Source organism: Ictalurus punctatus, chromosome 15, assembly GCF_001660625.3.
Source record: "Ictalurus punctatus breed USDA103 chromosome 15, Coco_2.0, whole genome shotgun sequence".
NCBI classification, from domain to species: Eukaryota; Metazoa; Chordata; class Actinopteri; order Siluriformes; family Ictaluridae; genus Ictalurus; species Ictalurus punctatus.
This window is the reverse complement of record NC_030430.2, coordinates 21,766,881-21,781,067: the sequence shown is the minus strand read 5'-3', so window position 1 is coordinate 21,781,067 and position 14,187 is coordinate 21,766,881. Positions and strand designations below refer to the sequence as shown.

The 14,187-nt window shown below is 41.0% G+C and overlaps 1 protein-coding gene across 1 annotated transcript in view; it reads left to right on the top strand.

Moving 5' to 3' along the window:
• The first annotated feature begins 1,822 nt into the window (after positions 1-1,822).
• Positions 1,823-14,187, top strand: part of phip (pleckstrin homology domain interacting protein) — a 53,650-nt gene continuing 41,285 nt past the window's right edge. Inside the window, exons 1-7 of the mRNA XM_017487185.3 lie at positions 1,823-1,993; positions 2,150-2,208; positions 2,293-2,322; positions 2,488-2,547; positions 6,072-6,222; positions 7,085-7,183; positions 9,914-10,074. Of these exons, the coding sequence (XP_017342674.2) occupies positions 1,954-1,993; positions 2,150-2,208; positions 2,293-2,322; positions 2,488-2,547; positions 6,072-6,222; positions 7,085-7,183; positions 9,914-10,074 (600 nt within the window). The 5' untranslated portion in view covers positions 1,823-1,953. The remainder of the gene's footprint in view (positions 1,994-2,149; positions 2,209-2,292; positions 2,323-2,487; positions 2,548-6,071; positions 6,223-7,084; positions 7,184-9,913; positions 10,075-14,187) is intronic.

Sequence of the window (14,187 nt, the reverse complement as noted above, 5' to 3'; positions counted from 1 at the left end):
TAAGTTTATATTTTACACCGGTGTGGACCATCAGGAGATAAAATTCGTAGAAATCAGAACACGTCCATATCGAAGTTGTTTTTATTATTGAGTTTTTATTAGAATTATTAGCTGATGTGTCTGGTCACTTAGAATGTTCAAGAATAAAATAATCAAACGATCAGATTAATAGTTAGCAAAAGAATCAATCTGGACTGTGGAAATCCATGGGCTCCATGTTTGTTTGTTTTTTCTAAAAAAAATTTAAACTATCTTATATGATCTTGTGATGATTTGGCTAAAACACTCTAAGGCGTATATCTGATATACACACACACAAAATATACAGACATAAATATAAATATAAAAACCAATCAAATTGCTTTAAAAAAAATAAAATAAAATTTACTACGGGCGTACTTAAAATCTCATCGTTCTCCAAACACTAGGAATACACAACACTAGTTTACACGTCTCAAAAACATACCCAGGGATCCGTGTGTGTGTGTGTGTGTGTTTTATACTTTGTTACAGTGTTGGAAATTACAACACAGCTCATTATCTGCAAAATATTACCTGTGTATTTAAATAACGAGACTGATCATTTGAATAGTTTGAATATGTTTAGGACGGGGTGTGTGGGATTGATTGTACAGTCAACCCAGTGTTGCAAAAAGTTTGCGAACCCCTGAAACACATACTTGAGTGTTTAACACCTGCTGTATAATGCTGAGTTAACACTTATCGTGTACTTAAATCCTGATGTTGATCGTCTGATTCAAGACCGTAGGTCCCCGTGCATCACAGAGGATGTTCTGTGCATTTTGGGCGAATTTGTATTCTTTTAAATCCTATTTATTTCACTCTGATGTTCATGGCCATTATTGTACCACAGGGGAATTGGATATAATTCCCCTAATTTAGTTACACTGTAGTGTTTATATGAATTACAGTGTAGTGCTGAGGTCAGACTTCTTTATCCACTCTGTGCTTGAAAACATCTCCTCTGTGCTCTTTGTCTAAGTCGTCCATGTTGTTTTGTGTCTATTAGACGTGGATTCGTCTAAGTGACGAGCTTTAATTCATTACATCCCCCCGTGTTTTACTACCCTTCCCCCATTTTACTGCCTGTTCCCATTTAGGAGAGAAATGGAGGACTTCCGAATCCCCCCCCCCCCCCCAAAAAAAAAATAAAAATAAATAAACAATCCTGTGCTGTTTCTCGAGGCTTATTCAACCTCTCCAGCAAACCTAATGCGTGTAGAATGAGCAGCTTTGAGTGTGAATGAATAACGTAGACGTGAAGAGGTGAATACTTGACAATAATAAAAGTCGGTATTTCAGTCAGCACGACAACATGGCAGTTTCTATTCGTCACTGTCGAGAACGAGGAAGCAACGTCAAATGTAGACGAACGACAAAAATGTCAGAAATGTTAGAAAATGTACTAAAAAACCCCCCAAAACAACAATTTAAAAGACGTTAGATTGATTATAAGTAAGTACAAGCCGTCAATTAATCCGATGTTAGCATGTTAGCATCGTAGCCTTCGCAAAAAACGTACGATACCCGATATTCCTGCGCAGTGAGAGAGCACGAGAGAGAGAGCACGAGAGCGAGCTCGCGCTTTTTTTTTTTTTTTTTTTTTTTAAGACGAAACCCAAAAACCGTCGTTGATCCACTTCACCGAGCCCAACGTATAAATTCAAACCAAACGCGCTCTCAACTACGGGTATTGCCACCGGTTATCCGGGTGAATGCGGCGCACGTTGGATACGAAAGACAGGAACTAGTTGTCGCGAGCGCGCAAGCGACGGATGAGCAACACAGCCGGAACTACTTTGGCCTGTGTGCGCGTTGGGTGAATGGAGGCGCAGCTCTTCCTGGTGGTGGCGAACAAACACTGACAACTACAGGGCGGCCAGCGGCACGGCCACACACACCTTCTCCTTCGCCCCAAACCGACACCGAAACATGGCTAGTGACAGCAAACACACCGCGCAGTTGAAATCCGGTGAGTATAGGAGACGTAAAAATATGTCGTCGATACGTTTTTTTTCCTCCCCAACGTTTGTGTTTCCACACACACACTCACACACACAGACACACACACAGGCGCCCTTCTTCAAAGCTAACGTAGCTACATATGTATTCTTCCCCCCTCGCGCAGAACTGTACTTCCTAATAGCCCGGTTTTTGGAAGCTGGACCGTGTCAGGACTCGGCAGAGGTGCGCGATTTGATCATTTAAGATTATTACCTACATACTTAGATGAAAACATGACACATTTCTGCGTTTTTGTGTCTTTTTCAGACCCTGATTCGGGAGGTTCAGGAGAAGGAGGTAAGCTGCACAAGGCGACTCGGCGTTGCATCGTACTGCGCTGTAGTTTACCTTCATCCGTCGCTCGTTTCTCATTTAAATTCGATCATTTTTTTTTTTTAAATCCTTACCTTGACCTTGCAAGAATGCAACTCGAGTTTGGATAACACTGTTTTCCCTTTCCAGCTGTTACCCAAAAGGATAGATTGGACTGGAAAGGAACACCCTGGGAGTTACGAAAATTTGGTAAGGCATGCCCTATAACTGAGAAAAAGTTTTTGGAGAGCAAAATAAGAAATTGAATTTCCCGCAATTTTTTTTTTAAATCAGGAAGGGAGAAAAAAAAAATCCCTTTCAAATAGATCTGAGGGTTTTTTAAATTTTATTTATTTTTTTAAATAACACACCTTTAAAATAAAACCCAAACCAACCCTGGGGCAGAGGGAGCACTACGTCGTGGTGACCCTGAAGGCAGACTGATGTGGAGCTGTGGGTTTTACTGACAGCTATGGTATTAGGATTATAGAGTTGGGAAAATGTCTTAGAAATAAAGGTACGTCATGAGCTGCATGTGAGGACAGATAGTGGTGGGAGGGAGTGCGCCAGTGTGTGTGTGTGTGTGTGAGTGTGTGAGAGAGCTGGGCGGGATATGGAGGCGCCCTGCTTCATGCAATACAACCACAGACAGTGTAAAACACACACGATTTATTTTATTTACTCTCCAGTTTTGGACAGGAGTTTACCAAAGCACGACGCGTTAACAAGCACTTGGGTTTATTGCAGGAAAAATGCCCATTTCTGGCAAGTCGATGGGATTTAAATATATTTTTTTCGCCCCCCCCCGGATTGTAAGGTGATGGAATCGGGTGAGGATTTTTTTTTTCTTTCTCTAATTGAAGGTAAATCCGCGACTGATATAAATATTGATTAATTACGATATTTATAATTGAAAATAATAATAATAATAATGATATCGCTTGACTGGTTTGGTTTCCTCGCGACGTTTAGATTCTTAAACAGGATCATTTTGATCATCGTGAAACATCTTTATTTTTATGGTTATATTTTAAAACTTGAAGGGTTTGATCCACACCCCCCCCTCCCGGTTGTAGCCACCCCCCTGTCCGGATTATCAGTTACGTAACTCCGCGAGTCAGCCCACTGCTTCGCGCTCATGGAGGCGTGTTTGTTGGAGCCACTTTTCTCTCGAGTTTATACACCAAATTGTTTTTTTTTTTTGTTTTGTTTTTGGTTTTCGTTCTAAGCCGCGTCCCAAACCGCACCGTCAATATATCACAATAGAACGCCGCCTATGGTTGCCGAGGCAACGCCGCTGTCGAACGGACGGCTCGGTGCTAAACCCTATAGAGAAGTACGTTAGTAAGCAGTGCGTCTAAACAGCGCGCGCGGCTAAACGGGCGATTATTTGATACGCGGGTTAGTAAGTAGGCTGTGGTAGTGCGCGTGATCGGATCAGAGCCTCCTCGCGCGGTGCTCTGGGGGTGTGTGTGTGTGTGTGTTGGTGGTGGTGTGTGCGCTCGTGGAGGCTGCGGCTGTAGCTCGGTTACTTGGCCGCCTGGCGGTGCATCTTTTCCGGCGTGGACTCGCACGCGCTGCCGCCGCCGCCGCCTTCACCCTCACCGCTTCAGTCAGGCCCGAGTGAGAGGGGAGATTTTTGAAGATCGGCCATTAAACCACCTGGTGTTAGTGCCGTCACTCTGATTTTTCTGATTCTTCTTCTTCTTTTCTTTTTTTCCCTTACTTCTTCTTTTCTTTTCTTCTTCGTCTTTTCTTTTTTTGGACGACAGTGAAGCTAATATTAGATATATTTTCACACAACAGCAGGCATTAAAAATAATGATGATGATGATAATAATAATAATAATAATAATAAATCATAGTCTTAATAGCATTTTACTACTATTACTCAATAATATTAATAGTAGGCTAATAATAATAATAATAATAATAATAATATTAATGATAGTAACAAGTGAGTAGCATTTATAAGCTATTTCTACCACAACAAAATTAGCATACTAAAACTAATAATAACAAGAACAATAATAATAATTATTATTAATATGATAACCATCATCATCACTTAATACGTTTTAGTATTATTACTCATTTGAACTTACAATACGTTTTAGTACTATTACTCATAATAATAATATTAATAATCATCATCACTTAATGCTGTCAATCATAGTAATAATAATAATAATAATAATAGCAAAAGTAATAATTGAGTAGAGTTTCTAAACTATTCCTAATACAAAAATAGCATAATAAAACTGTAATCATCATCATCATGGCCACTTAATGGTGTTTTACTGCTATTACTCATAGGTGTAGTAGTAGTAGTAATAATAATAATAATAATAATAATAATATTACTACTAATAACAATACTAGTAATAACTCAGTAGCATTTCTAAACGATTCCTACTACTACAAAAGTAGCATAATAAAACGGTAATAATAAAAAATAATTATAAACATAATCATCAACTTCACTTAATAGCGCTTTAGTACTACTACTCATAATAAAAATACTACTAATAATAATCCCCACCACTTAATGGCGTTTTACTGCTATTACTCATAGTAATACTACTACCTTTGTTAATAATAATATTAATAACAATAATAATAACACCAATATCGTTAATATTAAACAGAGTAAGTACAGCATAGCAATGAAAGCAGGAATAATAAAATATATATTATATTAATTTATATTAATGAATATATTAAGGCTTGGTTGCCATATGAATCAGTGACGTGGATCAGTCCAGTAAACGACTCGTTTCGTTATTATTATCATCATCGTCATTATTATTTTTACTGCAGGGCTAAGCAGGACTCATTAGTCTCCATGTCATCTGATCACGTGGTGATTGTATTTCATGGCACGCAGTCGTACACAGGTTTAAGACACAAATCAAGCGCGATGTCTGTGTCTGCGGGTCTCCGTGTGCGTTCGCTCCATTGCGCGCATGCGCGCGGTAATTTGTTACAATGTGTAAATGTGTGTGTGTGTGAGCTGGGGACTGTCTTGTGTCGTCCAATAGGAAGCTGCTAAATGCAATTAAAGTCTCGTTAATTAGTAGCCGGGTGTTGGGAGAGGCTGCTGATCTGGCAGATAAAGAGCAGTGTGGAAAATGAAGCACCTCATAAGGGGTTCTCTGTTCTTATTCATGGCCTGATTGGACCGATGTTCAGAATCTCACAATTCACAATGGGTAGTGGTGGCTCAGTGGTTAAAGGCTCTGGGTTACTGATCAGGAGTTCAAGCCCCAGCACTGCCAAGCTACCACTGTTGGGCCCTTGGGCAAGGCCCTTAACTCTCAGTTGTATAAAATGAGTTAATTGTAAGTCGCTCTGGATAAGGGCGTCTGCCAAAATGCCGTAAATGTAATCCATTAAGTCTGGACTAACCCAGAGACACGAGAGTCTAAATATCAAGATGCAGGATTTGAAGATCAGTCGCATATGTGTGAATTTGTTTGACTCTAAATATAAATGACACTAATTCTATTAATGAAGGTTTGTGTTGTGTTTTTATAGAAATATATCCTAAACGTTAATATTTGTTAATTGCAAGGTTTTGGTGCAAATGATCATTTTGTTTTGAGTTGCTGTCGTCTGGATGAATGAGCGAGTGGGACGGATATTTAGAATATAAAGTGCTTTTGTGTCTGTGGTATAAATGCATGTCTGTAATGTACTTGTGTGTGTGTGTGTGTGTGTGTGTGTGTGTGTAGGTGAAACTGTATAAACACACTTCTGCAGATCACCTGTTGCGGGTGTGTGAGCGAGTCGGTCCTCTTTTGGAGAGAGAGGTTCCTGCCAGTGTGCCAGGAGTCAACTCGCTGCTGGGAGTGGGGCGCCAGTCTCTGCTCCGCACCAACAAGAGTGAGCTCTATTTCTCCTTAACACACACACACACACTTACACACTCAAGATTGTCTTACTATCCCGGTGAAGACCTTGCGTTGCCATTGTTACTAACGCAGCTAATTAATGTTATGTCTGCAACTATTTCTAACCCTAACCTTCACGAAAAGGAAACATTTACTTTTCCTCATGGGGAAACAAACGTCAAAACAGTCAGGTACTTTCCTTGTGGGGAAATTTGGTCCTCAGTAAGATTTAAAAACATGCCCACCCACACACACACACACACACACACACACACACACACTTGTCAGAGGAGGCTAATTTTATGTGTGCAATTTAATGCAATGCAATTTAACTTTCAGCTTTCCTCCTCTCCTTTTTGCTTGTTAATTTTTTATTATTTGGGTAAATATCAGATATTATCATATTAGATTTTATTAGATTTAGGTCGTATGTATTACATTACATTTACATAACGCAACTTTATAAATATAAATAGCTATAAATAAAGCAAGTATATAGAATGGAATAAAAACAAAGGGAGACGGAAGGAGCGGGAAAATAAAATACAGAAAGACGTGATCAAAAGAATCAGCGAATAATTAATTTCCATGAACGAATACGGACAACGCTTAGAACGCGCATGGAATTTACAATTTGTGGGGATTTCATATATATATATATATATATATATATATATATATATATATATATTTGTGCATTATATTTAACTCAAGAAGACTGAGAGTAGCAGAATTGTACTTGAAGAAGCTGATCTAGCTTACAGGATTTTGCCTGTACATCCGCGTCACAGCAGAGCTCTTTCTCACGCCGCGTGCGTGTGTGTTTGTTGACAGTGCCGTGTGTGTGTTGACAGGTTGTAAGCACGTGGTATGGAAGGGTTCAGCCCTCGCGGCCCTGCACTCCGGCAGGCCACCCGAGCCGCCAGTCATCTACGGAAGCCCGCCCAACATCGGTAAGCCTCCTCTTATTGGCTGCAGCGAGCATTCATACAGAAAGATGGAATTCTGTAGATTAAGATGTAGCTTTAGAGTGAATCGTGAACTGTGAGAAATATTAAGTCAGAGGTCACGGGTTATCTGGAATAATAAGCATAAAGAATTAAATAACCGGCCTGCCCGATTGCCACCATCGTATTCCTTTTTAATTACGCGAGTAGCACAATAAGCGAGCGCTTCGCGTGTTACAGATTACACACACCCGTTATATTCCTTAATTACACAACCTGGCGCATTAAAAAAACAAACAAACAAAAAAACACCCCAGCTAGAGTAATACCTAGTGTTCAGCATTTCCTACAAGTGATTTGTTACAGATCCGTTCTAATCTACAAGCTGTTTATAAATATGTAATAATCATATCATTTAAAAGAGATTAAAAAAAAAAATACTGTCAAGCCTCAGGCAAAACAACGCTGCTCGGTTCAGGCCGTTTCTGTAAAATTAGGGAACTCATAAAAAAGCATTTTCAGCAGAGGGTGTGGGGTCAGCGTCAGAGAAAATGCAAGGCTTGCTCGAGTTTTTATTGCAACTGTGATTAGTCCTGCAGGCAGGAGGCTGTAAAAATGACATTTTGGCCCTTAAATAGCAGGTCAACTTTATGTTTATTTAAAAAACAAAACAAAACAAAACAAAAAAACACTTTTGGGCCCCAACAGAAAATTGTCCGGAGATCATCGCTGGTTTTTTAGGGTAGCATGACGCGTGGTAGGATGGTGTCACTATGTCTCGTGCCAATCAGAGCAATCAATCAACCAATCACGGGCAGATATCGCTTGTGTTCGGCTGCTCTGTGATGTAAGAGGAAGCAGGTATTAACCGCGTTAACCCTCTGGGGTTAGTGGATGCTGTGTGCCTAGTGGGTGGGGCTTAGCAATAAAATTGCGGGAAAATGGTGTAGAAATCAGAAAAAAAAGAGCTTATGGGCTGTTTAAAGGGTCGTCGTACGACTAGCCAGTAGCCAGGCCTCCAACGTATTTTATTTTGGAAAAAAAAAGAAAACACAAAAAGCGCTCATACATGACTTTCTATTTAACTGAGAAAGTAAAACAGACCCCGAAAGCATGATCGGTATCGAATTGGTCTGGAGCGGAACACAGACGTGAAACGAGCGGTTCATAATGACGTTAATGATATTAGCACGGAGTGTCTCGTGTGCAGAGTGACAGCGTGTGTGTGTTCAGAATAGAGACGTCTGAGTACTTCTTTTGTCCAACGCTCAATCAGAGGAGAACTCCAACAGATTTGTCACCTCCGTGTACACACATTTCATTGCGCTTCAGTGAGCACCGCCTGCCACCAGTCCGCCTCAAAACAGCAGAATCGTGTGGTGTGTTTGAAGCTTTGTGTTAAAAAAGAGAGTCACTAAAATCCTCCAGACGGAGCTTCAGGATGCGTTACTGCCTGTTCTGCTTAAATCACACACACACACACACACACACACACATATGACTGTATCATTAATGCAAACACAGTGGTCAGGTGTATTGGCTCTGGAAATTATAGGCAGGTAATTCTGTTAAACCTAAATGAAATTTAGAAATGTTATGTTGACGAAAAAAAAAAAAAATCGTTTGGTTTGTAACAAAGCGTCGCTTTTTGAGCTTTGTTTGTCGTCATGATATCCGTTATTAATCATGAATAAATAATCATATTTATTGTTGTTGTTATTATTTACACCACAGCGGTGTTTGATGTTCTGGTCAGAAGCGGTTGATTAATTTTCCAAAACAGCAGGTCTGACAGTCGTTCCATGTTATATGTTATTGTTTCTATAGCAACAACTAACACAGGTCCGCATGAAGAGATTTAAAAAAATGTGTGTTTGTTATGGTGAAGTTTGTTTTTTTTTTTCGGAAGGAGTCTCCAGCGTCCGCTCCGAGGTAACAGGTTGTCCGACACGGGAATCTTCAGGGCAGAGGTTTCTCACGTGTGCTGTTTCTTGGTCACATGACCAAGAAAGCTGCGATTTTTTGTGTGTGTGTGTGTGTGTAATAAACGTCAAGAAAGCAAATAAGAGAGAGAGGCTGGTGACGGGAAAAGAAAAAACCCTGTTTCTAGCTGCTATAACGTAAGTGATGACAGGAACTATAGTTTCGCGGACATTCGGCAACATCAAACGTATCTATAAACGGATAAAAAGTACGACGCGTCGTTTTGTGATTAATAGGAAATTGTACGTGCTGGCAGATCTCTGTGGTATAGAGGGAAGGCGCTTGAGGACGTGCGTTTATAGGAAAATAATCGACCATCACACCACACACCAATTAATGATATAATTTCCAATTAATGATATAATATCGTTTCCAGCTTCGTCAATTCATTAAACATGATCACAGCGCTACTGCAGAGTTTTATAGACCTGGCTAATACTAGATATAAATGAGAAGCTCTCCATTCATTGGGTTATTTATATATTTCTAACATAATTGTGTTTATATTTAGCAGTTAAAAGATACACTTAATTATTATGACATATGAGCTGTCTTTTTTTTTTTTTTTTTTTTTGAAGCCTATATGTTTATCTCCAGTGTGAAAGAAATAAAAGCCAATTTCTGTTGATCTAAAAGTGCAATCAAATCATTTTCTTCCTAAATTGTCTTAATATTATAGATAAATACTTGCGATTATCATTTTAGCCATCTGTTCCTGTGTGTGTGTGTGTGTGTGTGTGTGTGTGTGTGTAGTGGAGACAGCTTACAGCCGGAAGCTGAATGGTTCATACCGTTTGGGTCAGCTAGTCCCCACAGCTGTTTACTCACACATGAAGATGCACAAGAGGATTCTGGGACATCTGTCCTCGGTGTATTGTGTCGCCTTCGACCGGACGGGCCGCCGCATCTTCACAGTAAGTGTGTGAGTGTGTGTGTGTGTGTGTGTGTGCGCGCAAAGCAGATATAAAGGAGATGAGAGGAAACTGGGTTATTTATCGATTTGCATATTTTCCCACCCTGTCGTCTGCGCCGTTCCGCGCGTTCTCTCAGAGCCGAGGCTTTCTCTGTAGCGCTCCGTTCCGGTATGGAATTTCTAGGGGAGGAAATTAGCTACATAATATCCCAAGCTGCTCTTGATTTCTTCCAGTTGTGTGTGTGTGTGTGTGTGTGTGTGTATGTGTGTGTGTGTGTGTGACTCCCTTCATATTTTCCACCCGCAAACATTCTACTGGACCGAGGACAGGAAAGTACGTCAGCCAGTGGAGAATATAGTAAAGCTTGTTTGTCCAGACATTTGCTTACAGTAGTTTCTATTTGCGCTCAACTTGGATGATCAATAACTTTGATATCTGTGGAATTAAAAGTATTGACCGTAACTTTTCAAGAATCGAACGAAAATATACAACGAGAGAGAAGGAAAACACTCAGAAACGGAAAACGGTGAACTCGGTGGTAAGCACGTATCGTGGTCTGTGAATAAATAAGCAGCGTTCTTTGCTAACGGTTTTCTAAGCTTGCTTTTCGTTCATCGCGGTTTATAAATGCGCTGCCGGAGTTGTTGTTCACGCTCCACAAGTTCACGTTTCCTATACCGGTACAAATCTCACACGTGGGCGGGGCTTAACGGCACTTTACCGTCATTGGCTTGTGAGAGTGGGCTCAACAGCTCCCTGAGCAGGAAGTATAGACTTCAGTGTTGGGAAATTTGGAGAGCGTTGTGGATGCGTTTTTCTCTGTGTAGTTCTAGCGTTTGTACTTTCTAGTGGAAGTTACTTATTTACCGAGTCAGTGTATTAGTTTGTAATTAATATTTTTAGGTTTGGGTTGTCTCATGCGACTATTTTTTTCAAGATGAGCTCACAGGAGCGGCACAAAGCGTCACCGCCGTCGTCATCATCATCATCATCATCATCATCCTCTTCGTCAGCTGGACACTCGAGCCGTCGATCCGAATCTCACTAGCCAATGAGAGCAAAAGCGCTGTTAAGCCCCGCCCACACGGGAGATTTTGCGCCCGAATGGCGAGCGTAAACTTGCGGAGCGTAAACGGAAACCGTGGCAGCGCATTCATAAAGCACGATTAACGAAAGCGAAGCTTAGCAAACTGAACGCAACAAAGAACGTAACAAAGAGGATTTTTTTCTTCTTCTTCTTCTTTCTTCATTGTGTATTCCTGTTCGTTTCTCGAAAAGTTACGTTCAATACTTTTGGCACACATTGAGTTCCATAGATATCATGCTCACGATATCATTGATGCCATTTTCAACATGTTTCTCTAAAGGAACCGTGGGATCTGGTTAACCAGATGAAAATAACCTTTTATTTTCTATTTTTACTGGCCCCAGTATCCAGGTGTGGAAGCTGGGGTGGTCCCGAATTGTTTTAAGTATGCTATTGTCCAACCTTTGCTTAAGAAACAGGGTTTGGATGAAGGTTGCTTTAATAATCACCGGCCCGTCTCTAAGCTGTCGTTTCTGTCAGAGCCGCTAGAGAAAGTTGTGCAGTCACAATCCATCCTGTTTTTAAATTCAGCGGAATTATTGGAACCTTTAAAATCCGGTTTCACTGCTCATCATAGCGCAGAGTCTGCTCTGTTAAAAGTGTCAAATGACATTTCACTGGCGGTGGATGCTGGTAAACATACTGTGTTGATGCTACTTTGCCTTTGATACTGTAGATCATAACATACTTCTTTGGCGTTTAGAGCGTCTGTTTGGTATCAAGGGTACCGCCCTACAAAGTTTCAGTTCTTATCGTAAAGACAGATCCTTTTCGGGGGCGTTGGGTAATTTCTCCTCATCTTCCGCTCCTGTTATTAGTGGTGTACCTCAAGGCTCCATTCTGGGCCCACTTCTTTTTTAACTCATATATGCGTCCGCTGGGGAATTTGATCAAGGCGCACGATTTCTCTTTTTGTTTATATGCTGATGATACCCAGTTGTGCATACTGTTTAAAAGCTGGTGTCTCCATTCAACCACCGTTGGACTGTCAACAAATAACTTCCTCCAACTTAATGAAGACAAAACTCGTAAAACTCTTAATGATCAAGCTCAAAGATCTTCTTACTCCACATTCATCTAAGCAGATTTTTAAGATATTCTGATAGGAGCTTTTTCAGTCCCTGCCCCTCGTTCATGGAATCAGTTGCCACTGGACATCCGCCTGGACAAAGCGTATCTCTTCTCCCAGACGTTTTGATCTAATTAAATTTTTTATTTATTTATTTATTTTTTACTATTGTCTATTGTCTGTCTTTCTTTGGTTTTATTCTGTTTTCTATTTGACTTTTCTTCACTCTGTTCAGCACTTTGGTCAGCTTCACTGTGTTAAATGTGCTTTATAAATAAAATTCACTTACGTACTTTACTCACTCACGCGATCGTTTAATATCGAAACGTTAAAAACGTAAAACTCCGAGAAGGACGTGTAAAATTCTGCGTTCATGTTTGTCCGGCATAACGAATCGTAATCTACAAGTCGGCCTTTGCTGGCTTCCCGTTCCCGTTCCCAATCTTTGGAACCGCTGGTCGTATTTTCTTCAGACAGATACGAACGTTTTGTCGGCTACAAAGACGCCAACGTTGGTGACCTTTGCTGCTAAAGCAGCAGTCGGAACAAACGCAGACATCTTTCTCTCACTTCGCAGTAGGGGAAAGTAAGGAAGACGCGTTTGCCCGCAGCGGTTACGCTCACCTTTCTTCGCCTTTATCTAGGTTAACGTTGACGTGTGCGTTCACAAGCTTTAAAGTGGTTTTTGGTTGTCGAGTGGTGTAACTGAGGTTTCACCCACCTAATGACGTTGCGTGTTCATATCTTGAACACTATTATAGACGCACCTCACCTGTTCCCCCCCCCCCCCCCCACTGTTTTTTAGACAGTTCTAAAACCATATCAACTTGTAGAGTTCAAATCATTCCGTATGTGAATCTGCAACAAAGTGGACATTGTGCTGCGTTCGACTTACCTCTGAAACGGGAACTTGGAGCTCAGAATGACGCCGTTTTCACCACAGGTGCCCGCGTGTCCGTCTTCTGTTAGCAGCAAGCTAGCGGCAAGCGTTACCTCCTCAAACGGGATATAAACTGTATAGCGTGTGTTATAGGTTTAATACGCAAATCCTGTGCTACTTGGTTTCCTGGTGATCCCACGAGAGGCCATGTCGATTTGATGTCACTCGCTGCACTCGGAGGAACTCGTAGTTGAGGAGATCATTTAAAGTTCCCGAGTTGTCTTTGGTTTCGGCTAGTCGGAGAGCAGGAACGACGCGTTATGACCTGTAGTCAAAAGGGCTTAGTGATTAGCACGTTTGTCTCACACCTCCAGGGTTGGGGGTTCAAATCCCACCTCTGCCCTTTGTGCACGGCCTGTGCGTGTTCTCCGGGTTCTCCGGTTTCTTTTGATCTGTAGGAAATTCTGATATCTGAAATGTGTCATTTGGAGCAAATATTTTAAGTACTGATTCTACTATTTGTGATGTGCACTGGTTAAATAAACTCAGAAGCAGAGGTGGACACATCATGCATTTCCAACATTGCTAGTCGAAGTAAAAGCTCCAGTGTGCCCATGTTTTGTTTGGCTGGAGTCATACTAAAACAGTCTAGTAATGGATGGCAGGCTAGTTAGCTAGTTAAATGTATTAATATAGACTAAGGGAAATTAATGAGTATATAATCATGTAGCAGGAAATTCAGCAAGCCGCTGGCGTAGTGCATCAGCGGTGACGTAGTGTCCTTGCCAAATGATTTTCGTGTCTGGCTAGCGTCTTGATTTTCTCTGGATGTGTTCAACCTCGAGGGTCGACTGTTACTTAGAACAGAAGCATTGTCTGGCCGGTTCCTGCTGGAATTTTTCCTTCTGCGATCTGCGTGCTCCCGATTCTGAAAAGATTTTTCCATAGTAAAAGTTGTTCTACTGTCAAACAGATTGCGTCTTGGCCACGGCGTGTAGAGCAGCAGGAGGTGGGATTGGGAACGAGTAGATTGTGATATAGCGATATAGAGCATCCAACTGTGAAGAGCATTTCATA